The 26,179-nt window shown below is 52.6% G+C and overlaps 2 protein-coding genes across 7 annotated transcripts in view; both read left to right on the top strand.

Annotated features, from left to right (window-relative positions):
- Sap30bp (SAP30 binding protein) overlaps window positions 1-12,855 on the top strand; it is a 30,726-nt gene extending 17,871 nt beyond the window's left edge. For 2 of the 3 annotated variants that reach the window (XM_050140322.1, XM_050140323.1), the window contains 7 exons: window positions 5,442-5,530; window positions 7,693-7,784; window positions 8,636-8,696; window positions 9,024-9,075; window positions 9,987-10,045; window positions 11,205-11,289; window positions 11,587-12,855. In XM_050140322.1, the coding sequence (XP_049996279.1) occupies window positions 5,442-5,530; window positions 7,693-7,784; window positions 8,636-8,696; window positions 9,024-9,075; window positions 9,987-10,045; window positions 11,205-11,289; window positions 11,587-11,768 (620 nt within the window). In that variant the 3' untranslated portion in view covers window positions 11,769-12,855. Of the gene's footprint in view, window positions 1-5,441; window positions 5,531-7,692; window positions 7,785-8,635; window positions 8,697-9,023; window positions 9,076-9,986; window positions 10,046-10,585; window positions 10,758-11,204; window positions 11,290-11,586 lie in introns of all 3 variants that reach the window. The other variant, XR_007591346.1, reaches the window with a different exon arrangement.
- Window positions 12,856-19,866: 7,011 nt separating this feature from the next.
- Itgb4 (integrin subunit beta 4) overlaps window positions 19,867-26,179 on the top strand; it is a 31,719-nt gene continuing 25,406 nt past the window's right edge. For 2 of the 4 annotated variants that reach the window (XM_050140301.1, XM_050140302.1), the window contains exons 1-6: window positions 19,867-20,194; window positions 23,058-23,146; window positions 24,385-24,467; window positions 24,687-24,788; window positions 24,936-25,140; window positions 26,054-26,150. In XM_050140301.1, the coding sequence (XP_049996258.1) occupies window positions 23,068-23,146; window positions 24,385-24,467; window positions 24,687-24,788; window positions 24,936-25,140; window positions 26,054-26,150 (566 nt within the window). In that variant the 5' untranslated portion in view covers window positions 19,867-20,194; window positions 23,058-23,067. The remainder of the gene's footprint in view (window positions 20,195-23,057; window positions 23,147-24,384; window positions 24,468-24,686; window positions 24,789-24,935; window positions 25,141-26,053; window positions 26,151-26,179) is intronic. The other 2 variants (XM_050140303.1, XM_050140304.1) reach the window with 1 other exon arrangement.

Here is a 26,179-nt window from a genome sequence, read left to right on the forward strand (position 1 = left end):
TCGTGTGTGTCCTGCTGTAAGCAGGGGTACCCTGGGGGCGTGCACGCTTCTGAGCCCGTGTGTGTGTGTGTGTGTGTGTGTGTGTGTGTGTGTGTGTATTCGTGTGTGTCCCGCTGTAAGCAGGGGTACCCTGGGGCGTGCACACTTCAGAGCCCTGGCCCTGCTGTAAGCAGTTTCCCTGCATCCTTGTTCCCAAGGCCTTGGGCATTTCCTGGGGTGCCTGGGTGAGACCTCCAGGCAACATTCTTTGGAATGGCATTCTGGGTATGTTTTTCTGGGCTCTGGTGGGTTGCCAGGGGAGTTCAGAGTCGCGCACAGCTGGGAGCTCATCTTGGTCCTCGCTTCTTCCACTTGTGTCCTGAACCTGACCTCTCTGTCTTTGTACCCTTTGTCCCCACTGCCATATTCATGTTGCTCAGGGAGTCAGCGTGGGGCCTCTGCAGGCCCTTCACCTCGTCCCCAGGCAGGAACATGGCTCACAGCCTTGGCATAGGCGGCCCTTGGTAACATTGGAGAGTAGAATGACTTGTGGGAAACCACAGTCCCTCCGTTCCCTCTGCCAGCCCCCGCATCCTAAACCTTTTAGAAAGCCATTCCGCTCCTCCTTTGGCCATGGACTTGGGGAAAGAGCCATCCTCTGCACCAGCATCACTGCTCCCTGGCCGCTGCCCTTCTGCTCTCTGGTTCTGTTCCCAGGGGACACCTGCAGAGCCCACCCCTGCATCTCTGCACCGGCATTCAGGGCTTGTGCTTTCCAGCCCTGAGGTTCAAAGCGCAGAAAATTGGCTTGAAAGCGTTCCTCCAGGGTTCCGCCCACCTGCCCTTTCCCACGAAGTACCATTTGTTGTGGGTTGTTGAGGAGTGACTGGTTTTCCATAACTAAGTGCTAGGAATTATTCATTCTGTTTTTCTTCTGACCCATTGGGCAAGAACATAATTACTCGGCCTTAATCCCTGGGTTCTGCGATAGATGGTTTAAGTCCTATTTTAAAAAGTTAGGGGCTGGAAAGATGGCTCAGTGGTTAAGAACACTTGCTGTTTTGATAGAGGACCCAGGCTCTTTTCCTAGCATTCATGTCAGGTGGGTCACAAGTTCCTATAACTGCAGGCTCAGGGAGTCCAGTGTCCTGTTCTGCCCTCAGCAGGTGCTTGAGCACACGTGATTCTCAGACACATACATCTGTGTAAATTAGAAATTAGGGTTTTCTTTTTTTTTTTTAAGATTTAATTATTATGTAATCAGTGTTCTGTTTGTCCATATGCCTGAATGCCAGAAGAGGGCACCAGATCTCATTGTAGACAGTTATGAGCCTCCATGTGGTTGCTGTGAATTGAACTCAGGACCTCTGGAAGAACAACCAGTGCCCTTAACCTCTGAGCCATCTCTCCAGCCCGAACTATGTTTTTCTTAAACCTTAGAATTTGTTCTTTAGAAAATGGCACTTGGCACCAAGTGGTGGTGGCACACACCTTTAATCCTGGCACTTGGGAGGCAGGGACAGCTGGATCTCTGTGAGTTCGAGGCCAGCCTGGTCTACAGAGTGAATTCCAGCACAGCTTTCACAGAGAAACCCTGTCTCGAAAAAGGAGGGAGGGAAGGAATGAGGGAGGGAGGGAAGAGAAAGAGAGCGCGCGCGAGAGAGAATGATACTTGAGATATGACAACTTAAGGGCAGAGGAGGCAGGGTACATATCTAATTGGGAGCCAGTGGCCTACAAGACCAGGCGATGTAGGAGCTGTAGCCTCTTCCTTCTGGGTCCCACTTCAGTCCGCTGTTCACTACTGAGAAACTTCAAGGCTTGGGCTCCGAGGAAAACCTGGCCATGAACCACTCATCTGAGCAGCGTCGGAGAGTAGGATGTGTGGGCACCAGCTGGGCCTCTTCCGCAGCCAGCGTGGCTCTTTCTCTGGCTTTGTTTTGACTTTAGATTCATGTAGGTAGTACAGACTGGCCTCAGCAACTATATGGCCAATGCTGACTTTGGACTAACTGGTCCTCTGCCTTAGCCTTCAACTGTCTAGTATTACAGGAAGTGCGGGCACAGCCAGCCTCTGTGCGTGTTTGAAACAGCTTTATTGAGGTGCAATTCATGGAGTAAGAGTTGTGAGTTCAAGTGTGTATTGGTGGATTTTGATAAGCGTGTAGTTGTGCTAGCCCGACCAACCATCAGTTACACCCTTCTTAATGGTCCTCAGTGTTGACTCCCCTGTGCAGGAGGAGTAAATCTCAAGAAGTGGTCTTGATGGGCAGTCAGCCCTGTTTGGACAGTTTTATGTAAATTAGGGCCCATTGGCACTTGGGCTGGATCCGTCTGTTATGAGGGCTGTCCTAACGTGAGAGGATGCTGAGCAGAATTGCTCTCCACCACTGGGCAGCACGGCCTTCTCTCTGCCCCACTGAAATGAGGCCAGTGTCCTTCGGGAGCAGAATCACCCCAAGCTAAGCATGTGGTGCAGATGCGGATTCTCCTGCCTGTCTGGACACACTGCATCCACACCGAGGAGCACAGCCGTTCCGTTCATTTGTCTGTTTTGGCGAAGGAACCTCTCACTGCAGCAGACATGGTTTCTTCATTTGCTCCCTTGTGGGGGACATCGTCCCTCTTTCATCTGCATAGGTGTGGTACTATTTTCTCTTTGAGGGGTAGGTGGCAGAGTGGCTTCTGATTGTCATGCGATGTTTGCTGCCCTCTCTGTCTAAACTCAGCTCTTTTAATCGAATCCTGGGTGTTGGGTGTGTAGCTCCCACCTCTGAAAGAACAAGCAAAGAGCCAAGAAGCCAACTCATGGTCTCTCCAGTACCACAGCTCCCGACAGCTGCCGGCCTGACCTGGAACAGTGCTGATGTGGGGTGCGGGGGTCCTAGTTACTCAGGTACTGCCCATTGAGTACCCTGCAGGTGTCCTCAGCCCCACGGAGGGGGGGGGCTTGCTGACCCTGCTTGCTCCCTGCCATGTCCTAAATCCCAGGGACCAGCTGCTGCTTGGAACCTTCCTGGTGGCCATGGATACTGCAGATGTTTTACAGCTGCTGCTCTGAACCTACCTGGTGGCCATGGATACTACAGATGTTTTCTGACAAAGGCATTCACAGTCTGACTCATGCTGACAGCAAGCTTCTCAGATATTAAGTCCAACCTTCCTGGCATAGCCGAGCAGCAGCTAGGGCAGAGACACTGCCCTCAAGTGTCTGTGGACATATTTATTAACAGATTTCCTGAGAAAGTGGTTTGGGGCTCTGGCTACTCTGAGACACGCAGGGCAGCTATTGTCCTAGAACTTAGAAAAGAGTCACTGAAGTCATCTTCAGTCTGTGCAGCAAACTTTTATTCTGTGTCCAGAACCTGTCCCTTTCTTGTCATTTACTCCCTTGTTTCTCCCCCTGCTCCTCAGGGGCTCTTCTCTTGTTCTACCACCTACCGTACACGCCACAGAGGGTGGGGGGTTGCTACAGTAACAGTGCCACACCCTGTTTTTCTAAAAAGCTTTCCTGGCAAATGCCAAAGGGCACTCTTTGTCTCTGTCACGTGCACATATACCCTTTCCAGCCCCGGCGCCTGCCAAGGCCTTCTTGCTTTTGTTACTAATGCTCACCAAATGCCACGGCCAGCTCTTTCCAGCTGCTGCCACTCGCAGCTAGCCCCTGTGGTCTGAGCTCAGACCTAGAACTTTTGCTTAGCCCAGGGCAGGGAAGAAGGAAGAAATCAAGGTTTGGCTTGAAAGCCTGCCAGAGCTGGGTGGTGCCCCACCCGAGGGCCAGTCAGGAGATTGTGGATGACAAGCGAGTAGTCCCCTTGTGGAGACTGCTCCTAAGCCCACAGCAGGACCTTTGGTCTCTGCCACCAGCCTGTGCTAAGGGTGTGTCTAGTTAACCCCACTGGCGGTGCTGAAACTCAGGCCTGCGCTTGCATGCTAAGACTGCCGTGGGCCTGACCCCTGGTCTCTGTAGTCTGCAGAGGCCCCGGCCGCAGTGGCTGAAGTAGCAGTCATTAGTGTTTGGGACCTCTGAGGCCCTGTCTTACTCAGCACTGCGTTTGTCACAGTGATGGCAAACTGAGCAGAGCGCACAGCACCTTATCAGAAGAAAACATTAACCTACCCTGGCTGCGTGGATCAGCAGGCTGAAGCAGGAGAGTCGCTGAAGCCTGGACTGGGGCCAGCCTGGGCCCCGATGAGTGCTTCCCACACACACACACAGACACACACACACCTTTTTTATCCCTTGAGGTCTGGTATTATTTTAAAATCATGGCTAGAGAGGAGGCTCAGTAGCTGACCCACTCTGCTTAAACGGCCTGAGTTTGGGTTCCAGCACCCATATCCAGGGGCTCACAACCCCCATACTCCACCTCCAGGGGACCTGATACCCTCTCTAGACTCTGAGGGCACTTACTGCACTCACACATGCAAAGAACCCACACATAGACATACATATAATTTTTAAAATTAAAAATTTTAAATAAATCTAGCCTGGGACGAAGGGACCAGGAAAGCAGTGCTGCTCTAGCCCCTCCACCCAGGCATGCGTCAGCCCTAGAGAGCTGCTCCGAGAAAGAGCTTAGGTAAAGGCCTGGCACACAGTAGGTCTCCAGCAAATACTCTGCTGCCTGCTGTTGGTGGTGGGTCTTGGTCTCTCCCTTCCTCCTGCCCCACCCTAGGCTGTTTGTTCCTTCGTTGTATGGTCCTTTTCATGAGTGAACGTCAGAAGAGCACAACAGACCCTTTCACAAATAGTCCTTTGTCTGTGTGCTCCAGAGCGGGACTCTGGGGGCCTGGGGTGGCCAGAGGCTACGGGGAAGGCAACAAGGAGAAGGGCCAAGGCTTGGGTGGACCATGGCCACTCCCTGAGCAAATTGCCCTTGAGAGTTGGGGTTCTTAATGTCAGAATCAGGCCTTTTGTTCAGGCCCTTTTATGCACAAGCTGTTTGGGACCCCAAACCTTGAGAACCCTGAACACAGTTTCTCATAGCAGGACAGCCCCAGACCAGAAGGATAGAGCCAAGCAGCTGTGACTCCCAGAAACCTGTGGGAGGTTAGGCCTGGCTTATACTTGAAGCTGACTTGCGCCTCCTCCAGCCCTGGGTTCAGTGTCTTCCACATTGGCAATTTGAGATTAAGCCTAGCCAGGCAAAATTTACAGTGTAGAAGCACTAGCCTGTGCTTCGGATTGTGGCTCCTCCCTCTCCCTCCCCCAGCACTTCCCTGACTTGCTCTTTCCTGGAGCTTTGTAGCGTGTGTTGTTTATATCTGTCTCTCTACCTCAACCCCCTTCTCCCAGGTTGACACATGACAGGCTTCTGACCATTTGATCTCAGCTCAGGTAACACTCTCCAAGATGCCCTGAGCAGCCTGCTCCCCGTTCTCACGGCCTGCTCCCCTCTGGAGTTGGCTCGTGCTTGTGCTCTGTAGCCCCAGAGTTCCCCGCTCTGTTCTCTCAACAGCCTCCTTCTCCGAAAGGGTCCGAAACATGTCACCTGATGAAATCAAGATCCCTCCAGAGCCGCCTGGCAGGTGCTCAAATCACTTACAAGTAAGCGAGGGTCTGACTGCCGTGTGGGTGAGAATGCCTGGGTTACATTGTCTGGTGGGGGCCATGACAGGAAAAAGGGACCAAGTCAAACTGCCAGGTGGGCAGGAGCCGGCAGTCTTGGATCTCAGGAATTAGCGCCCAGTGCCACACCTGCCATGTGCTACCTCTTGGGTCCCCTAGTCTGCCCTCACTGAGGTACTAAGTCTACCTCAGCGAGATAGGGTGAGTCTTCTCTACAGCCTCACTGAGCCAGGGGACTTCTCAGAGGGAAATATGCCAAGAAACTGAGGACCCATAAGAATGTAAAATAAATTCCAGAAGTATAAGATGCAGCGTTTAATGCGTAGTTTAATGCATGGTTTCTGTCTTCGCGTTCCTGTTGCCCACAGACCAAGGCTTTAAATACCTAAGGAACAGAGCCATTTATCTTTACAATTGACCATGGGAAACAGGAGCTCAGCGCAGCTGAGACTTCACCCACATGGTTTTCCTCCTTGTCCCTCTGTAAGTTCCCCTGTGATGGGACCTTTCAGTTAACAATAGGGTAAGTGCCGGGAGCTATATAACTGTGGACCTTTTCCACCTGCCCTGCCTTTGATCCTACTTCGGGGTGCCCCCGGCTATCCCACAAGCCCATGGCACCACCCAAACGGATGGATGACTAATGGGTCCTAGAGCTGAGGAATGCAGGAGGCCGGGAGAGGGCCAAAGTCAGGACTCAGGCATAGCACAGACTTCTTCCTTTCCCAGCAGTCTCCTCCCTCGGCTGAGTTGTCTGCCTCCCTCCCCATCACCCGCAGGATGCCGTCACCCTCCATGCCAAACAAGTTCAAGCCTGTAAGGACAATTCCACAGGCCTGCCAAGCAGAAACAACCAGCCACTCAGAGCTCCTAAGTTCCGAATATTTCTTCTTTTTTGATCCTCCTGGGGGTAGGGACTGTGGCATTTAAGCAGACAGCAGAACTTCTGGTGGTCTTGGAGCCCCCAACAAAGCAGCTGTGCGGCAGGGCTCACCTGGGGCTGCTGAGCCTCCTGTGTCAGGCCTCCCTGCAGTGCCCTGATAGAACACCTAGGAAACCGGCTTCCCGCTCCCTGGTAATGGCATGCTTTACAGACCGCAGGCTTCCTTGTGTCTTTTGGCAAAAAGAAGTACAACTTTGATCCTCTGACCAAGGGGGGTGGGCTCCTCTTCTAAAAAAATGCCCAGGGCAACTGTCTAGGACCTCTAACCCCTCCCACCTCTGCCCAGCAAAGTGCTCCCCAAAGCTTCTGTTTCTGGAGAATCTGTGTGTGTCACTGCCACGAGGTGGACCCGTGCTCTGGCCCACCACTCTCTCAGAGGAGGCTCTGCCCTGAGGGCCCGCGGCTTCAACACTGATGCCCTCGCTTTAAGGATTTCTATTGCTGTGATTTAAAAACTATACCTAAGCCAGGCGGTGGTGGTGCACGCCTTTAGTCCAGCATGTAGTAGGCAGAGGCAGGTGAACCTCTCGAGTTCAAAGCCAGCCTGGGCTACAGAGTAAGTTCCAGGACAGCCACGGTAGTACAAAGAAACCCTATCTCAAAAAATAAAAAATAAAAAAGCAAAAACAAAGCAGATTTGCCTACATGCCAGTCTTATAGGAGCTTTTTCTCATAAGATTCCCTCTTCCAGCCGGGCGGTGGTGGCGCATGCCTTTAATCCCAGCACTCGAGAGGTAGAGGCAGGCGGATCTCTGAGTTCTAGGCCAGCCTGGTCTACAGAGTGAGTTCCAGGACAGCCAGGACTACAGAGAGAAACCCGGTCTCAAAAAACCAAAACAAGCAAAAAAGGCATCTAAACAGTTTGAAACCAACTCCAGAATAGTCCTCCTGCCTCCCTCTGAGGTGGCGGTGCTTTCCCAGGTCTCCCAGCGACTTCACATGTCGATGCTTGGACCCAGCATTCACCCTTGCTCCTCAGCTCTTAAGACTTTCCACTCCTCGGGGAATTGGGGAGCTGAAATTCACTCATGGGCTTGGGTCGTGGCTTTGGACTTGACCTTTCTTTTCTACTCTCTCCTGACCATCGAGAATGGGTCAGGAGAAATCAGCAGTGGATCTGGGCTTGGGCTTGCCTGTGCGACAGACTGGATTGTGGGGGGCAGGCTCCTGTCATGTTTGCCTTCTGTCACCTTCCCAGGACAAGATCCAGAAGCTTTACGAGAGGAAGATAAAGGAGGGAATGGATATGAACTACATCATTCAAAGGAAGAAGGAGTTCCGGAACCCCAGGTGAGCACCTGCAAGCCTGTAGGTGATGGTGCAAGGTGGGGACCAGGAGCATCTTAAGAAGCTGTCGAGGAGGGGTCCAACTTTGTTCCCATCTGAGCCCAAAGTGGCTTCCCTCAGACTTCATTTACACTAGATGCCCGCTAGACGCATCAGAAGTTTATAAGTAGAACCCAGGGTGTGAGCCACTCTGCAGAGGCCTCCTGGGTTCTGGTCACCAACCTGGTCCTCAAAGAAGACATTCACTAGAGGTTCTTCCAACTCAAAAAACTTGGTTTTGCTTCTTGGTAAAACGTCTTAGGAGCAAAGCTATGTCTGAGTCTGTTGTTTGGGGGTCTCTGAGATAGGGTCTCACAGTGTAGCCCTAGCTGGCCTCAAACTCCCAGAATCTGCCTGCCTCTGCCTCCCAAGTGCTGGGATTAGAGTGCCATCCGTAAAAGTTGCCCCGCTGTGCCTGGCTACATCTGGGTCTTAATCTTTCAAATGTTCAAGCGAGTAAAACACCCAAGAAAGAACATAGTGTGTAATAATGGAGACCTACGCTAGGCATTGTGTAGGTCTGAGTTTGGAGGCCCCAACCCAGCCGTGCTAACTGAAGGCCAGAAGCATCTACGTCAGACATAGCATGCCATTGTTGTCTTGACCCCTAATCCAGGCCCTCAGCCACGGTGCATTTGAGGAGGGTGCAGGGCCTGAAGTGACAAGAAGGCAGGCCTCCCATCAGGAGGCTGCACTAGAAGATGTGGGGTGGGTTTCAGGTTTGTCGTAGTTCCAGGAGCTGATGGTTCTGGTTCCACCCAGGGCCGTGGGGCCAGTACAGACACGGCTCACTGATTGTTCTGTTCCCTTTCCAGCATCTATGAGAAACTGATCCAGTTCTGTGCCATTGATGAGCTGGGCACCAACTACCCAAAGGTATGTCCTACACACACGGGCTGCAGAGTGGTAGGGCTTGCTGCGCTGGGTGTGACTCCCTGGAGGGCAGTACTGGTGGTCTGCAGATGCCAGGGTCAGGCTTGGTCTCTGGGTGCCAACCAGTTAGAAGCCAGGGCTAGGACTGCCGCCATCTGAGCAGGTGCTCATTCCCTGACTTCTTAAGAGTTTGCTGGTTATCTGTCTGGTGGTCAGGGTGACAGCTGAAGCCCTGTGCTTTCATGAGGGCTGGGCCAAGCCTAGGAAGATCCATTTCTGGGCCCTGTGCTCTCTGGCCTTTGTGACCACAGCTTGGCCTTCTCTTTTCAGGATATGTTTGACCCCCATGGCTGGTCTGAAGACTCCTACTATGAGGCCTTAGGTAACCTCGATTAACCCTGTTTATCTGCTCATCCACATACCCTTCCACCTGCCCATCCAGTCCGTGATCTAGTGACCCAGATTTCAGGGTCTCTATGCCAGGCCATGTCCACAGGACAACTCCCAACTTAGCCTTGGCCAGACTGACTCTGCCCTTGCTGACCATACTTGAACATAGCCATGACAGCTGGTTGGATCAGTTGTCCCCACGCTGCTGCCACTGAATCAATGTGAGCAGAGTTGTACAGCTGGGAGCCTTTGGCAGGCAAAGTTGCTTGACCTGGCCAAAGGACAGGGGAGGCCCTGTTGAGGACACTGTTAGAGCTAAGGTTTGGTGGATACATGGGAGCCAGAATGCCCTAGACAGAGGAGGTATATGTTCTAAGGCCAATGAGCACAACACAGAACTGAGTCTGTAAATCACCATTCACAAGTCAGAGGCTTTTTTTTTTTTTAATTTTATTGGTGTTTTGCCTGTATGTATGTATGTATGTATGTATGTATGTATGTATGTATGTATGTGTGAGTGAGGGTGTTGGGTCCTGGAGTTACAGACAGTTGTGAGCTGCCATGTGGGTGCTGGGAATTGAACTTGGTTTCCCTGGAAGAACAGTCAGTGCTCTTAACTGCTGAACCATCTCTCCAGTCCCCCAAGTTAACAATGTTTTTATTGCAATAAAATTCTGTATCTAATGTTTCTTAATGAGTTGGAAGATACTCCCTCAGGATCAGCTGACCCTTCCCAGCCAGATGTGCAGCCCCCAGACCCTTGGTCAAGGCCCACATTCTGTGCTGACCAAGCCTAGCACTTCATCCTGCCAAGTGCAGGATGCTGAATCCATGCAGCCCTCTAGGCCAGAGACCTCCCACGACCACACGCTGCTCATAACAGCCTGTGTCTTCTCTCCACAGCCAAGGCCCAGAAGATTGAAATGGACAAATTGGAAAAGGCCAAGAAGGAGCGAACCAAAGTAAGTTCTGACCTGCTGGGGTGGAGGCGGGTGTGCGGAGCGTGCAGGTCCTGCTGGCTGAGTCTGGGTCAGGAGCCCTAGGCTCCCTTCCACCGTCCTCTTCATTCCCTGTGAGGCTTTGAGCGGCATCGGCCCTGCCCTTTCCGCCAGCAGACTGGGGTCCCCTGTCACCTGACTTGGCTTACATAAGCCTCCACTGCTTTGTTCCCCACATCCTGCTCCTTTTTGTCCCTATTGCAGAGCCCTGGTGGCTTTGTCTCTTCTGGGTCATTGATACCCCCTGACCTGGTTAGAAGTTGGTACTCCTTCTCAGAGAGCGGGGCCAAGACTTGCTCCAGCTGTTGCGTTTCTTGGCCTGCAGAGCTGATCTCAGCAGCCAGCTTGTTGCCTCCCTATGGGTCGGTCTCATGTCTGATAGCCACATAGCCATCATTTTGGACACCAGGCACCACTTCTGTGGCAGTGTGATCTGGGTTCTTCAGAAGTATCATATTAACTCCAAGATCAAAATAGAGTCCTCTATGCTGTACCGTATGACAGGGTCCACGGCGGATAACTGTTCGTCAGAACACCAGCTCCTGCTGCCGTGTCACAACCATGCAACCATGGCCACAGGATGCTCTTTCCCTCCAGACTGAGGGACTGCAAGGCCTTGTGCACTGCTGCCCGCCTCTGAGGTCGTTGTTGGCAGACCAAGAATGTGGGCGCTGATGTGAGGGGATAAACTACGTTCTCATTCTTAACCCTGAGGGAATCTCCCTTCTTTCTCTTTCCCTCTCCCCTCCAAACCCCAGGCGTACTGCAGGGACATGTCTGCAACGCCTGGGGACCACAGCTGTCCTTCCCCTGTGCGGAAGGCACCACTTCCGCGGTGGTGTGAGGAGGAGGGGCCTGGGGGGAGTAGTGGATGGGGGTGCAGGCATGTGGAATGACCTGTGATGCTGGTGGGACCCAGATCTGTCAGGGAAGGTCTTGGAAGAGTGATGAAAGCCCCTTCAGGCTCTCAGGCACCTTTCCCTCCTCCAGGTGCTCCCAGCCAAGGTGTTTTTCAGGGCCTCTTTTGTGTAAGTGCCAAACTCCTGTCCGCTGGGAGCAGGCGGACGGCACAGGGAATGGACACACCGCTCTGCGCTGGTCTCACTGTCCTCTCTCTCTCCAGATTGAGTTTGTCACGGGCACCAAGAAAGGCACCACAACCAATGCCACGGCCACCACCACCACCACGGCCAGCACAGCTGTTGCAGGTAGAGGCCGCTCATCCGGTCCCAGCACTGCCTCAGGGACACCAGATAGAGCAGGGGGCTTCCTGGGTTTGCCTGAAAAGGTCTGTGCCCAGGCTCGGCCTTGCTAGGTTCTCCTGGATGAGAGCACAGCAAGTCCTGGAACCTGGGATAGGTTCCAGATTCCTGGCTCCTCCCTGGGTTTCTGCACCAGGGACTCCTGTTTCTGTCCTAAGCCTCTGACCTGGTAGTAAAGGGGTCCTGCCTTTGGGATCCTGTTCTGATCGGTTTTGAGCTCCATTTCTCTCTTGTTGCCTCTAGATGCCCAGAAGAGAAAGAGCAAGTGGGATTCTGCCATTCCAGTGACAGCCATAGCACAGCCCACCATCCTCACGACCACAGCCACGCTGCCAGCAGTGGTCACTGTTACCACCAGTGCCAGTGGCTCCAAGACCACCGTCATTTCTGCTGTGGGCACCATTGTGAAGAAGGCCAAGCAGTGACCAGAGGGCACCCCCAGGATTTGGCAGGACTCTGCTGCCCAGTGACTGCTGCCCACTGGGAGGTGCCACTCTTGTTTCAGGACTAAGATGTGTTCCCCACGTGCCTTCCAAAAGGAGCCTTTATGTGACATTCCAGCCGGAAGGACATTGCAGCAGAGGCAGTGGGGTGCATCGGACAGCCTGTCCATAGACCTCTCGGGGTCTCACCCGATTAAAAGTACTGCATTCTTGGGTCCCTGCACGCCAGGTGCACTGGCCTCTCCCATGCTGTGTTCAGGCAAACGAGTGCCCCTCCGTCTCAGTCAGGATTATTGCTCAGGGTGAACCATGGCATGACAGAAACTGAGAGTCTCAGAGGGGTGGCCCAGGGAGTTACTGTGGTCATTCCCAGCGTGTGCCCAGGGGTGTGAGCGGGAGGGGGCAGACACAGGCTCCTTCCTGATTTCTGCTTTCCTGACCCGGAAACCAGATCTCAACAATTCTCAGGCAATAGCAGAGGCCTCTGCTCCCATGGGTGCAGTTAAGCGCTCCCCACATTGCTTCTGATACACACCCAGGCTTTTGAAATCAGGCCAGTTAACAGAGGGCTGGGATGTGACTCCCAACCTGCCCAGGGCAGGAGCAAGGTGTGGGCACCTGGCCAAGGCCACTCCAGTCCCTCAGTGCCCAGTGAGTGTGGCCAGCAGGATCCACGCAGTGGTGGTGATGAATCACCTCCTGCTCTGGCCCGGGCGGCAGCTCATTGTTTATGTGAAAGCCTGCTCTGGGGAAGGTTTCTGCCACCCCACCCTTCCTCTGTCGTTATCTCTGCCCAGCAGCAGCCCCTGGGTAGCACCAGTCGCCACTCTTAGGACCCAAACAGGTTCATCAGCCCAAGATGCCAGAGGGGAATGCTTGCCTCTCTTGCCCCCTGGCAGCTCTCCTTTCCACACAGCGGAAAGGCTGAGTGTCGGGGGAGGAAACCAGGCTGTGAAGGGACCAACAGACCGAGGAAGGTGCTGCTGAGTATATGGCTGGTGTTTGTTTTGTGATCCAAGGACTGACAAACTGCCTGTGCGATCCCTAAAATAAAAACGGAGTCACACTCGTCCCTTTCTCTTCTTGAAGGCACTCTGCAACATTGGGGGCGGGGAGGTGCCTGCTGACGGCCCTCCCAAGAGCACCTGGAAAGGCCTGCCCTGCAGCCTCTGGCATATGGTGCCCTCATTGGCACAGGACATCCAGGTCTGAGGTGGGCAGCTCAGAGAGATGCAGTAAACCCTTTCAAGTGGTATTTGGGGGAAGCCTGGGTCCAATCCCCTCTGTCACATATATAAGCTAGGGTGGTGGCACGTGCCTATAATCCCAGCACTGGGAAGCAGAGGCGGGAGTGGAAGGCTAGCCTCGGCTACATGAGACCCTGTCTAAAAGTAGCCCTTGATGGGGATGTGGCCAACTCCCCAGCCTAGCTGACACCATTGCAAGTTTGCTTCTTTGCCTCTCGGTTAAGGCATTTTGCAAAGCGCATGCTCCACCAGCTCAGACTCCACAAGCCCCTTTGGAAGGAAGTACTGCCGCAGTGGATTGTAGAAGTCTGTGTGTAGTCGTTTGTTTTATTATATGTAAGGATATTTTGCCTATATGTATGTCTGCTCCACAAGGGTCCCTGGTCCCCGTGAAGGCCAGAAGAGGCATTGGGTCCTGTGGAGCGGGACTTAAAGATGATTGTGAGTGGCCATGTAGATGCTGAGAAGTGAACCCCAGTCCTCTGCAAGAGCAACCAGAGTGCTCTTAACTAATGAGTCATCTCTCCTGGCCCCTATAATGATATTTAAAAAAAAAAAAAAAAAGTATGAGCCGGGTGGTGATGGCACATGCCTTTAATCCAGCACTTAGGAACTTGGGAAGCAGAGGCAGGCGGATATCTGAGTTTGAGGCCAGCCTGGTCTACAGAGCGAGTTCCAGGACAGACAGGCTCCAAAGCCACAGAGAAACCCTGTCTTGAAAAACAAATAAATAAATAAATAAAGCGTAGCCAGGCAGTGTTGGCACATGCCTTTAATCTGAGCACTGGGAGGCAGTGGCAGGAGAATCTAAGTTCAAGGCCAGCCTAGTCTACGTAGAGAAACCCTGTCTCAAAAGACCAAATAAATAAATAAATATAAATAAAGGTTATAGTTCAGCTGGTAAGGGTACTTGCCAGAAAGCTTGGTGACCGAAGTTCAATTTCCAGGACCCGTGTGGTGGACAGAGAGAGCCACCTCCCTCAAATCCTAAGGCACTAATCCCTACACATGAAGAAAAAACAATCAGATCAATCCAGAAAGCTGGGCTTCCCTAGACAACAGACGCCTCCTTAAAGGTCAGTGTGGAGGAAGCAGGCCTGGCTGCTTCGTCATTTTGAAGTAGAGAACCAGAGGGGAAGCTGGGGTGCGTCTCAGACAAGGGTTGGAGTTGGTCCCCATGGGGATTATCTTTAATAACATTTCCTCTGGGGAAGATCAGAGTTTGTGGTTTTGCTTTTTGAAATTTGACATACGTTTTTCCAAGAGACGAAAAGAAGAGGTAAATAGCTCACCCGATTCCAGATTCATTGATGGAGGGGGCTGCCAGGAAACCCAAAGAATCAGTCAGTCATCTTTGTGGTGGGCGAGGAAGGGGCTCTCTGCTCCAGGAGTCGGACACTAGATGTGTTCATTCATAGCAGGAAATGACCAGGGAGAGGAGGAGAAAGGCGTCTGTCTGAGCAGGGATTGCCTGGGTGCTCACACACAAGTGCAGTCATGCTGGGAATTCCCTCTGCAGTGATCTGACCACGTTGACATGTACTTAAGTAAATGCGTGTTTTCCTCTTACCCTGTGTGTGTGCACGCACGTTTGCAGGGTTGGCACATACTTGTACTGTGTGAAGACCAAAGCTTGGCATCAGATCATCAGATGCCTTTTTGTAAACTTTTATTTTCTGTGTGTGAGTGTTTTACCTGCATGTGTGTGTGCCGCATGCATGCCTGGTAGCTGAGGCCAGAAGAGGGCATCTGGTCCCCTGGAACTGGAGTTAGGGATGATGGGAGCCACCGTGTAAGCGCTGAGAACCAAACCAAGGTCCTCTGCAAGAGCAACACGTGCTCTTAACTACTGATCACCACTTTTCTTTTTTTGTTTTGTTTGTTGTTTTATTTTGTTTTGAGACAAGGCTGGCCTGGAACTCACTATGTAGACAAGGGGGCCTTGACCTCACAGAGGTCTACATGCCTCTGCCTCCTAAGGGCTGGGATCAAAGGTGTGTGCCACCACTATAGCCCACCTTACTATTTATTATCTGTGTGCGTACACACACATACCATGGCACACGGTGACTTACGGAGTGGGTCTCCTTCCCACCCACCTTTATGTGAGTTCCGGGATTGAACTCAGGTCAGTGATCACCTTTGTCCACAGAACCGTCTAGCGGCTCTCCACTTTGTATTTATCTTTCTGAGCCTAGAGCTCTCCGTCCCAGCGACACTGGCCAACACTGGCTAGTCACCTGCCTGCCCCCTCCCCCCAGGTTACGGGACTCTGCCACCACCCCCAGCTTTTATATGAGTGACGTTTCCCATGCTTGAACAGCAAGCGTGTTACCCACTGGGCAAAGAAGACTCATCCTGAAGAAAAATCGCTGTGGAGAATGAAAAGCTGCTAGATTAGGGAGGAGACCTAGTTGGATGGTGCGGGTGACTGGAATCGGACTTGGATTCGAAAGGAAGCCCATGGTGATAGACATGTCTGGGCAGTTAAGAAATGTAAACATGGACTGAGTCACGGTTTACTTAATAGAGTCTTTGAGACGTGGTACTGGGGTGTTCTCAGATCACGCTGGAGTCTAGAGGAATAAAATATTCAGATAGGTACAATTGTAAATACAAATGAAAAACAAATACAGAGCCGGGTGGGGGAGGGGGAAGCTCCCTATGCGGGTAAGGTGCCTGCCACTGAAGACCTGAGTTCAAATCCCCTGCATGACAAACTTATTGGTCCCTGTAATCCCAGCACTCCCAGATTGAGATAGAAGGCAGAGACTCCCAGGCCAGCTAGCCTGGCGTACACAGTGGCAAACAAGAAGAAACTGTCCCAAGGCAGAAGGCAAAGCCAAGAGCTGAGGCTGACCTCTGACCTCCACATATGAGGGCACACATACAAAGAGATTTTAAAACACACATAAACATAGAGAATAAAAAAAAACACATGAACATATAGCAATGTAGCAAAACCATACTTTTGAAGACAAATGGTAAAAATAAAATATTTTTCATCCTTCAACTTTTTTTTTTTGTTTTTTGTTTTTCGAGACAGGGTTTTCCTGTGTAACAGTCCTAGCTGTGCTGGAACTAGCTCTTGTAAAACAGAGCCTCGAACTCACAGAGATCCACCTGCCTCTGCCTCTCGAGTGCTGGGATTGAAGGCGTGCACCACCACCTCCTGGCAAAAGATATTTTACTTATTATGTAATTACAGTGTTCTCCACTGCAGGTATGCCCGCAGACCAGAAGAAGGTACCAAATGTGGGTGCTGGGAATTGAACTCAGGACCTCTGGAAGAGCAGCCAATGCTCTTAACCGCTGAGGCATCTCTCCAGCCCCTCCTTCAGCATGTTGTTACACTTCTGTGTATGTGTGTGTGTGTATCCACACATGCGCATGGGTTTACATGCATGTGGGTGCACAGGCGCGTAGAAGCTGATGTTAGGAATCATCCTCCACTGCTCGTCCACCTTACTCATCGAGGCAGGGTCTCAGTCAAACCCAGGGCTCCTTGGTAGCTAAAATGCTAGACAGCTGGTTCTGGGGATCTATCCCCCTCCACCTTCAGAGGCCTGAATTAGAGGAGGGCCACCCTCACCCTGCATTTCATGGAGTCTGGGGATCGGTGTCATAATACAGTCCAGCATACCCTGGAGAATTGTCAGCACAGCCCGTGGTGCTCACTCAGGCTGGAGCCCGTTAAACACGTGTAAATTAAACAAGCGAGTGAACTAGTGACTGAAGTTTTACTTCACAGGGTGGGGGCGATTGCTAGGGACTGAGTCTAGGACTTTATGCGGTCTGGGTAAGTGCAACACCCTCAGTCATTCATTTATTTGTTTATGTGAGCCAGGCTCTGCAGAGTGACCCAGAGTAGCCTCGAACTTGCCGTGTAGTCTCTGCTGCCGACAGCTGTAATGCTCTTATGTTCCCCTCCCAAGTTACTGGTTGCCGGCCACCAAACCCAACAGTTATTTTATTTTATTTTATTTTTTGTTTTGTTTTGATTTGCTTTGCCTTTTTTTTTTTTTTCAAGACAGGGTTTCTCTGTAGCTTTGGAGCCGGTCCTGGAACTAGCTCTTGTAGACCAGGCTGGCCTCGAACTCACAGAGATCCGCCTGCCTCTGCCTCCCAAGTGCTGGGATTAAAGGTGTGTGCCACCACCGCCTGGCAGTTATTTTATTTTTATAAAATTAACATGTAGAACCTTCTGAGCCACGTAAAGGTACTTGCCAGTCAAGCCCAGTGACCTGAGTTTGATCCCAGGAACCCACAGAAAGACAGAGGAGAGAACTGACTCCACAAAGTTGTCCTCTGACCTCCACATGTTCGTCGTGGCCTCACATGCATCACGTGTGCACACACACACTAATAAGAGTTTTTTTAATTAGCATGTAGGAGATGAGAGATGGTTCATTGGGTAAAATAAAAGCTGCATCATCCATCACCAGGCGGTGGCGCACACCTTTAATCCCAGCACTCAGGGGGAAGAGGCAGGCGGATCTCTGTGAGCTCGAGGCCAGCCTGGTCTACACAGGGAGTTCTAGGATGGGCTCCAAAGCTACTGAGAAACCCTGTCTTGAAAAACAACAAACAAAAAAGATGCACCATCTTGATGATTCTGAGTTTGATCTCAGAGCTCACATAAAGGCGTAAACAGTGGCCTGTATCTGTAATCCTAGTACCCCTATGGTGAGGTAGAGGCAGCAGAATGGTCCCATAACTTGGGGGCCAGCCAGTCTGGAGTATCCAGCACAGCAGCAGAAAGAAGAGATCCTGCTTCAATAGGGTGGCAGGTGAGAGCCAACTCCTGAAGGCTGTCCCCTGACTTCCACCTGTGTACAGGACTCACACTTATAACTTGGATATATACACACATATTTACACATACACATATATACACACACACATATATATTGTGTATATATGTGTGTATATATATAGATATATGAAAACTTGGATCTTACCATCATCATGCTAGAGGCCTATAAACAGTGGCCAGTGGCCCCTGGAGAAAATAGCATTGGCTTATTATTTATTTATTTTGAAAAAAAAAAAAAACTTTTTTCCTTCTTCCTTTTTTTTTTTTTTGGTTTTTCAAGACAGGGTTTCTCCGTAGCATTGGAGCCTGTCCTGGAACTAGCTCTTGTAGACCAGGCTGGTCTCGAACTCACAAAGATCCACCTGCCTCTGCCTCCTGAGTACTGGGATTAAAGGTGTGCGCCACCACCGCCCGGCTAAATTTTTTTTTTAATTAACACACAGAGGTCTTGTTTTCCAGAGTGGCCTGGGGGGCCTGTTGGAGTGGCCAATGTCCACAAGGCACTGACCTGGTCTGGCACATACACCTGAGTGCTGAAAACACACCAAGATCCTTCCCCAGTGTCCCTGCAGTCTAGCCTCTCTGAGGCCCTGGCCAGGTGCAGAACAGCTCGGATGACTGGGCAGGGCTGCCTAGTGGTGGCCGTGGCTCCTGAATTTGCAGTGAGTGCTTAGGGTTAGCAATACATGGATCCATTTATAGATGAGGCCTAATATTTAATCTCCAGTGTGTGGTGGGAGAAGGGGATTACTCAGGAAGGCTATCTGTCTTCTTAAGGTTTATTTTTATTAGTATTACTTTTGAGGCAGGGTCTGTGTAGCTCTGGCTAGTCTGAAACACTCTATGTAGACCAGGTTGGCCTTGAACTCACAGAGATCCACCTGCCTCAGCTTCCTGAGGGCTGGAATCAAAGGCCTGTGCCACTATATTTTACATTCGTTTATTTGGGAGGGTGGCGTGGACTATACACCATAGAGGATTTGCGAGAGTGAGCTCTACCAGGGATTAAACTCAGGTCGTTAGGGTTGGCAGCAAGCCCCTTGGCCAATTAAGCCATCTTGACCACCTACACTGTTTATTGCGCTCTTGGTATGAGCCAGGCATCAGGGCTGAGGCTGTGGGAAAAGCACCCTTATCTATAGCCAGACCTGGGCCTTGTCCTCCCCTATGAAGACCTAGGTTCTACCCCAAACACCATAACAAAGGAAAACAATAGACTAGCAGGTATGGTGAATGCCTGTAATCCCAGCACTTGCGGGGTAGAGGCAGGTGAATTGCCACAAGTTCAAGACTAACCTGGACTACAGAGTGAGACAACGCCATATTCTTGGACCTATAAACCAGGTGTGGGAGTGTGGGGGAGTCAAGGAAATATTAAGATCTCGTGACATTAGCCCAGGGTCTCCAAGAGTAAGGCCAAATCAGGCTGAGTTTAAAGACGGCATGCCCCGGTTCAGACACTTGGGAAGCGAGAAGCCACCACAGTTTGGAGACTGGACTGATTGGTGTGCCAGGCCCTGCCGAGCGTGGCTAGCAGGTGAGACTGAGGCGAGGAAAACAGAGCTGTGATCTGCAGCGCCTCAACAGGTTCACTAAACAGAAGCGGGCCCGCGGGCGGTTGAGAGTCTGCAACTAGAGTAAGACTTGTCAATCTGCTGTCACCAACTTTGTGAGTGCTGCTGCATGCTAGGTCACGTGGCCTTTAGATTGAAATGTTATACTATTACATTTTAGGGAGATTTGAGTATCTGAAGAAACCCAGAGGACCCCACCCTTGCCCACATTGTAGCTGCTGAGAGGACCCGCAGGCCAGCCGTCCAGGTGCTAAATCTCCCTACCAGTTTGGGGCTCGACCCATCCTCGGCTGACACGGGGAGGGAGGTGCAGGACCCGATGGCCGTCGAGGCAGCGGGATCGGCCCAGCTGGGCTCACTGCCCAGAAGCTGGGTATTAAGAAGCCGCCCAGCGACCCGGAGCGGCCAGGGCACCCGATCCGGGAGCCTGGACGGGTAGGGAAGAAGGGAGCCCGGGTCCGAACTGCAGAGAGGGGCGGCTCCTCCTCCAGCCCCCTCGCGGCAGCTCGGGGCTCGGGGCCGGCGCCGCGGGAGCCGCAGCCCTTTCCGGGGGGCGGGCCTGGCGGCTGCGGCGACACCCCAGCTCCTGCCCCGACAGGTGCGCGCAGAGCGCAGGAATGCAGCCCGCCTGACTCACCAGCGCCTCCTTCTTACCTGCGCCGCCCGTCCATAAAGCACTGCTGGCTCCCGCCCGCCGCCGCCCGTCCTGCTGCCCCTCCGGGCTCGCCCGCGCGCTCAGCTCGACCCAGCGCAGCCCAGGCACGGACCAAGGTAGGTGCAGCTCGCGCCTGGAGCAGGCGTCCAAGGAGCACACCGCCTGCCGCCGTGCCCCGGGGAAGCCAGGGCTGGCGAGGAAAGGGAGTACCCACTCCCGCCCGGGGCCGCGCAGAGAAACTAGTTGGCTTTTGTTTCGTCTTTCCTTCCCTGAAGATTGGCAGGCCCTGGCTGCCTCTGCCCATGCTGCCAGGACAGGTGCCAGGCTTGCCACGGTGTGAGCAGGGGGCAACTGGGAACGGGGTGGCTGGGATCTGGGGTAGGATGGTGGCCATTAGATGCTCCTGCTAGAGGTGCAACAGGAGTGGGTAGAGGCTGGGAGTTCTCCGGCCCCCTGGGTGTCTGCCTCCCCTCGGTGTGTGGTGACTCAGAGCATACAGGGAAGCGTGGGGAGTCCCTGATTTTCCTCTTGGCAGGCCACCAGCCTGATCCCTTCCCAAAGCCCACTCCAGGTGCCCCTTCTCAAGGAACTTTCAGAATCTTGCCCAGTAGCGGTGCAAGCTCTTCTCCCGCCCCTGCGCTGCACTCTTCCCGACAGTCTCTAGTGGCAGCCTTCTGGCTGTCACTGTGGCCTGGGATTCCGGGTGGTTCCCAAGGGCCAGGACAGACCTCTTCCTTCTCCCCAACAGACTGGCCACATCCTGAGCACAGGCTTGCACCCAGGTAGACCATCCCATTTGTTCCTGTCCTTCTAGGGGCTGTGTGTGTGTGTGTGTGTGTGTGTGGGGGGAGAGAGAGAGAGAGAGAGAGAGAGAGAGAGAGAGAGAGAGAGAGAGAGAGAGAGAGAGTGGCTGTGTGTGTGTGTGTGTGTGTGTGTGGGGGGAGAGAGAGAGAGAGAGAGAGAGAGAGAGAGAGAGAGAGAGAGAGAGAGAGAGAGAGAGAGTTTGACTCCTTAACCCTGATTTCCAATGAGTGACAGGGCAGCTTCAAGAACTGTTGTCCTGTCTGCGCACCCAGCCTGCTAAGGCCACATACTCTGATGGCATCCACAATCCTAACCTTTGTGTGTAGTGGTGTCGTTTCTATAATAGGTCACTACTTTTAGAACTTCTTAAATACAAGCTGAGTCGAAGAAAGCAGAGTGTCTGCCTAGGCCCTTAATTGCCATTTTATAGTGTGTGTGAGTGTGTGGGGGGGGTTAGTATGGAATCTGTGCTGTTCCCAAATCCCCACCAGACCCTCCCGATACTGATTGAAGGATGTAGAAGGCCCACAGCCTCCTATCCTAAAGCCTCTCCCGCTGGGGTCCTGTGCAGATGCTTTGGTATCTGTGCTGAAGTGTTACCGTCTTGGTTGCTGGTGACAGCTCTATGTGCTGGGCCTGTGAAAAGGGCTGGGATTGTCCCTCCAATGCCCATACCTGCCTAGGTAATGGTGCCCGCAGGGAGGCCAAATCTGCAGCTTGCATTGTGTAGCATGTGGGTGTGGTGCCTATGCCTAAGGCTGCAAGAAACTCATTCTTCCCAGGAGCCGCCCCTCTGCTGATTCAGGGCTCCCTTCCAGCCACTGCCCTGTTAGGGTGGCTTCTCTATGCCGGCTCTGCCTGTGGATATGCTGGGGCTGTTGTCTGCCTCCCCGGAGACCACACACTGGGTGCAACGGGACAGGGCATCCTGCTTTCTTTTCTAAATGGAAGGCCTCAGCCTCCCAGACCCTGGGGCTCTCCCCGCTCTAACAAACTGGGGTTGCTAAGAAAGGTTCCAAGGAGGAGGGTTAGTGGATGCGGCCTTGTCTGGGCCCCTAGGAGTTTTGGCCCCAGAAAAAGAGGTGTGACCCTGGCCTTTGCCCTCCTCTCTGCAGGCCCTGGTGGCTCTGGGGCCGGCCTCTTTCCTTATACTCTTTGGGCGGCCCAAAGGCCTGACAGTGAACACTGCTGATGTACCGCAGTGGTTTAATGGTGAGCCAAAGGCTACTGTGTATGAGAGAGTGGGCAGAGGGGGCTTCTAAACTTTCCCTGGGCCCTGAAAACTCAACTCTGAGATAGGCAGAAGTTGGGGGAAACGCAGGGCGTTTAGAGGCCACGCTGATGAACCGGCAGGCAGTGTAGAACCCAGGCGGCACCACTGCCACGCCAGGACCTCTCCTCTTGGTCCTACCACCCTCACAAAGAGCAAGACAGCTGGTGCAGAGTCGGGCAGCTGGTACATCCAGTGCCCCTGGGAAGGAAGCCTACTTACTGAAAGACTGTATCTTTGCCCACTGGGAAGTGACAGGCAAGGACAGAATAAAAGCCCACACTACCATCCTGAGACCAGCTCCAAGATACCTGGTACTGGCTGGGTCTCAGAGCCCACAGAGTCCACAAAGGCCAGAGAGGTCTTCTTCGGGCAGGGCAGCGGGATCAGGGCATGTGGTCACTGCAGGGATGGCAAGAAAGGGGTCGTGGGTGCTGGAGAGATGACTCAGTGGTTAAGAGCACCAGCTGCTCTTCCAGAGGTCCTGAGTTCAATTCCCAGCAACCACATGGTGGCTCACAACCATCTATATGGGATTTGATGCCCTCTTCTGTCATTAAGGTGCATATGCAGATAGAGCACTCATCCATAAAATAAATAAATAAATCTTTTAAAAAAAAAAGGGATAGTGGAGAAGACAGGTATAAAAAAAATTACTTGTCTCTGTCATTCACAAGCAGAGCGCCCCCTGTGGCCAATTAACCCATGACAGCCTCCATCTATCTATCTCTTTTATCTCCCATGTGCTGAGATTCTAGACATGATCCCCCACGCCTGGGGTTGAGCCTCCATTTCGACACTTACACAACAAGATTGACCTGTAGAGCTCTGGTGGGGATCCAGGGAGCCGATGCCGTGGACCACGGCTCTAGAGGCATCGTGTGTCCATTGTTGTGGTTTTGCAGGAAGAGGAGGATGGCAGGGCCATGTTCCAGCCCATGGGTGAAGCTGCTGCTGGCAGCCGCGTTGAGTGTCAGTCTTCCTGGAAACATGGGTGAGTCTAAACATCCCCGCAGGCACCCCTCTAGGCAACTCTTGAGACATAACCCTGCAGAAGTCAGCTACTCAGCTCTGACATCTGTGCCTCACTCCTGCTGGAGAACCTGAGGGTCCACACCTTTCCCCTCTGATAGCTGTAGGCCCTGCATAGTGTCCGGGCTAGAAAGGGAGGTAAGCTGCCCACTGAGAGTCGGAGCTGAGGCCTCAGTAGCAGAGCTATGAGTTTTAGGGGATCCTGGAAGGAGACTCTTAACATACCAACTACTCTTGAGTGTCCCCAGTTGAAAAATGACTCCCACCAAGTTTTTTTCTGCCAATTGAGGTCATGTTTATATGGTGGGAATATTTACACCATATAAGTTGACAACCACAGAGAGTTGGGGCTTCCCTTCCCTCATCAGAACCATTGCTAAACACTGACCAGGGTGCCGTGGCCTAGAGCCCAAGGGAGCCCCTACTGTGTGCCCTGGTGCAGCTAGTTGAACCTTATTGTGATTCTAACTAAGAAGAACCAAGGCGAAACCTAATAACAATTGTGTAGACTGAGGGCTTTCATCCACTTACTGAGAACCTGCTGTGTGCCCAGCCTTGTGCTAAGCACAAGGGTCCTGTGATGACCAAGACAGATAGTCCCTTCCTTAGAGGAAGTTCAGGGGACAGAACAGTCCCCTGGCAACAATCTAGGAAATAGAGCCATAATGAAGAGGGACTGGCAAACAGCAGGGAATGGTGGACGTGGCTTGTCACAGGAGCCTGGGCAGATGGGGAGCTTTCGTAGGGCCTAACAATTACAGCCAACCTTTTGACGTTGAGACATGATATCATCGACAAAGTTCGTGCTTGAAAACTATGCAATCAAGTTACCAAAAAAGAAAAAAAAATCTCTTGATGTTTTAAGTAAGTCTACTATTGTGTATTGATCTGCATTGATGGTTAGCTCCAGCCGTACAAGCCTGAGGGCTGCAGGCTAGCCATACCTAGGAAAGATTAAATGGCATGGTGGTCCACCCAGCAAAGCCTGCACTTCCATTTGTCTCTCCATCCTCCCAACTGGAGAAGAAAGTTCCAGGTTGCAGGCCCTGCTCTGGTTATTCCTAACTGTGCTATGTGGAATAGACCATTTTGTCCTCTCTAAGTTTGGGAGAAAGAATCCACACTTCTCTCGGGTGAAGGCGCAGTTGGGGAAGGATGGTCGCTAGTGAGACCCTCCTTCATGTGCCCTCTGCTCCCCAGCCAACCGCTGCAAGAAGGCGCAGGTGAAGAGCTGCACCGAGTGCATCCGTGTGGACAAGAGCTGTGCCTACTGCACAGACGAGGTGAGCCACCACGGCTAGGCTTGCTGGGCCAGCCTGAGCTACCCCACACCCCAGCACCAGCTCTGACCAGCTTCATTCTTTCCACCCGCTCGGCCAAGCCCCAGACCAGATGGGTGTGGGAAAGAGGTCAGGGTCAGAAGTGTCAGCAGGAAATCACCCGGGATTGGGCTGGCCAGGGGTTGGCCATCACCTGCCCTGAGTCCATCTGCTTCTGGCCAGCTGTTCAAGGAGCGGCGCTGCAACACCCAGGCGGAGCTTCTGGCCGCAGGCTGCCGGGGAGAGAGCATATTGGTCATGGAGAGCAGCCTTGACATCACCGAGGTGCCTGGAGCGGGGTGGCAGGCTGGGCTCTCCGTGCCTAAGACTGGCCGGTTCTGAGGACCATGGTGCCCTGTGGCAGGCCTGAGATGCCCCTCTCAGGTCTCCAGAGGGACCTTCTAATAAACTGCCCCACTCCCTTGGACACAGAACACCCAGATTGACACCACCCTGCACCGCAGCCAGGTGTCTCCCCAAGGCCTGCAGGTCCGGCTGCGTCCGGGCGAGGAGCGCAGCTTTGTGTTCAAGGTGTTTGAGCCCTTGGAGAGCCCCATGGATCTGTATATCCTCATGGACTTCTCCAACTCCATGTCTGATGATCTGGACAACCTCAAGCAGATGGGGCAAAACCTGGGTAAGGGCTATAGTGTGGAGTGGAGGGGGTGGGGATGGGGCTCGCCCAGCTGGCTCAGACAAGGACAGCTGCATATACCCCTGGGGAAAGACAACCAACCCACTCACCACACGCACCCCAAAGAGTCCCCATTCGCAGAGGGACATTCTGGCCAGATTCTGCCCACCATTTGAGGTTTCACAGGAGCCCCAAGAATGGCAAGGAGCCAAGCTATCTGGCCATGACAAAGAGGGAGCCCCATGCCACAAGGCCATGGGTATGTCAGTTCTGCAGAATAAATGGAGCCCAGTGCACAGCTGCCCCACTGTTTGCTTGTTTATTTGTTTTTCGAGACAGTGTCTCTCTGTGTAGCCCTGGCTGTCCTGGAACTCACTCTATAGACCAGGCTGACCTCAAGCCCAGAGATCTTCCTGCCTCTGCCTCATGAGTGCTGGGATTAAAGGCATGTGCCACCACCACCCGGCTGCCCCACTATTTCTAAATGCACAATTCTAGGTCCCCTCCAGTCTCATTTCCCCCAACTGTAAATCCACACAAAAGGGGCTGTAGAGATGGTTCTCCAGTTAAGAGCGCTGGCTGTTCTTCCAGAAGACATGGCTTCAATTCCCAGCACCCACATGGCAGCTTACAACTGTCTGTAACTCCAGCTCCAGGGGATCTGATCCCTTGTCAGGCCCTCATGGGTACCAGGCACCCTCATGGTGCGCAGACATATATGCAAGCAAAACATCATGCCTATAAAGTAATTTTTTTTAAAAATGGAACAAAAGCTATGAGCCTGTGAACTGATGCTCAACACACAGTGTTTACAAGAGGTCTGGTTTTGTAAGCTCACTTCCTGTCCCCTGAGCCGGCCCAGGGTCCCCTGTGGGGCTGCTGGACTCAGCTGTCTTCCTTTTTTCCTGATGCCCAGCCAAGATCTTGCGTCAGCTCACCAGTGACTACACTATTGGATTTGGAAAGTTTGTGGACAAAGTCAGTGTCCCTCAGACAGACATGCGGCCTGAGAAGTGAGTGGGCAGGTCTGGGTAGGCTGGGT

Source organism: Alexandromys fortis, unplaced genomic scaffold, assembly GCF_014885135.2.
Source record: "Alexandromys fortis isolate MF-2015 unplaced genomic scaffold, M_Fortis_MF-2015_v1.1 scaffold_39, whole genome shotgun sequence".
NCBI lineage: Eukaryota > Metazoa > Chordata > Mammalia > Rodentia > Cricetidae > Alexandromys > Alexandromys fortis.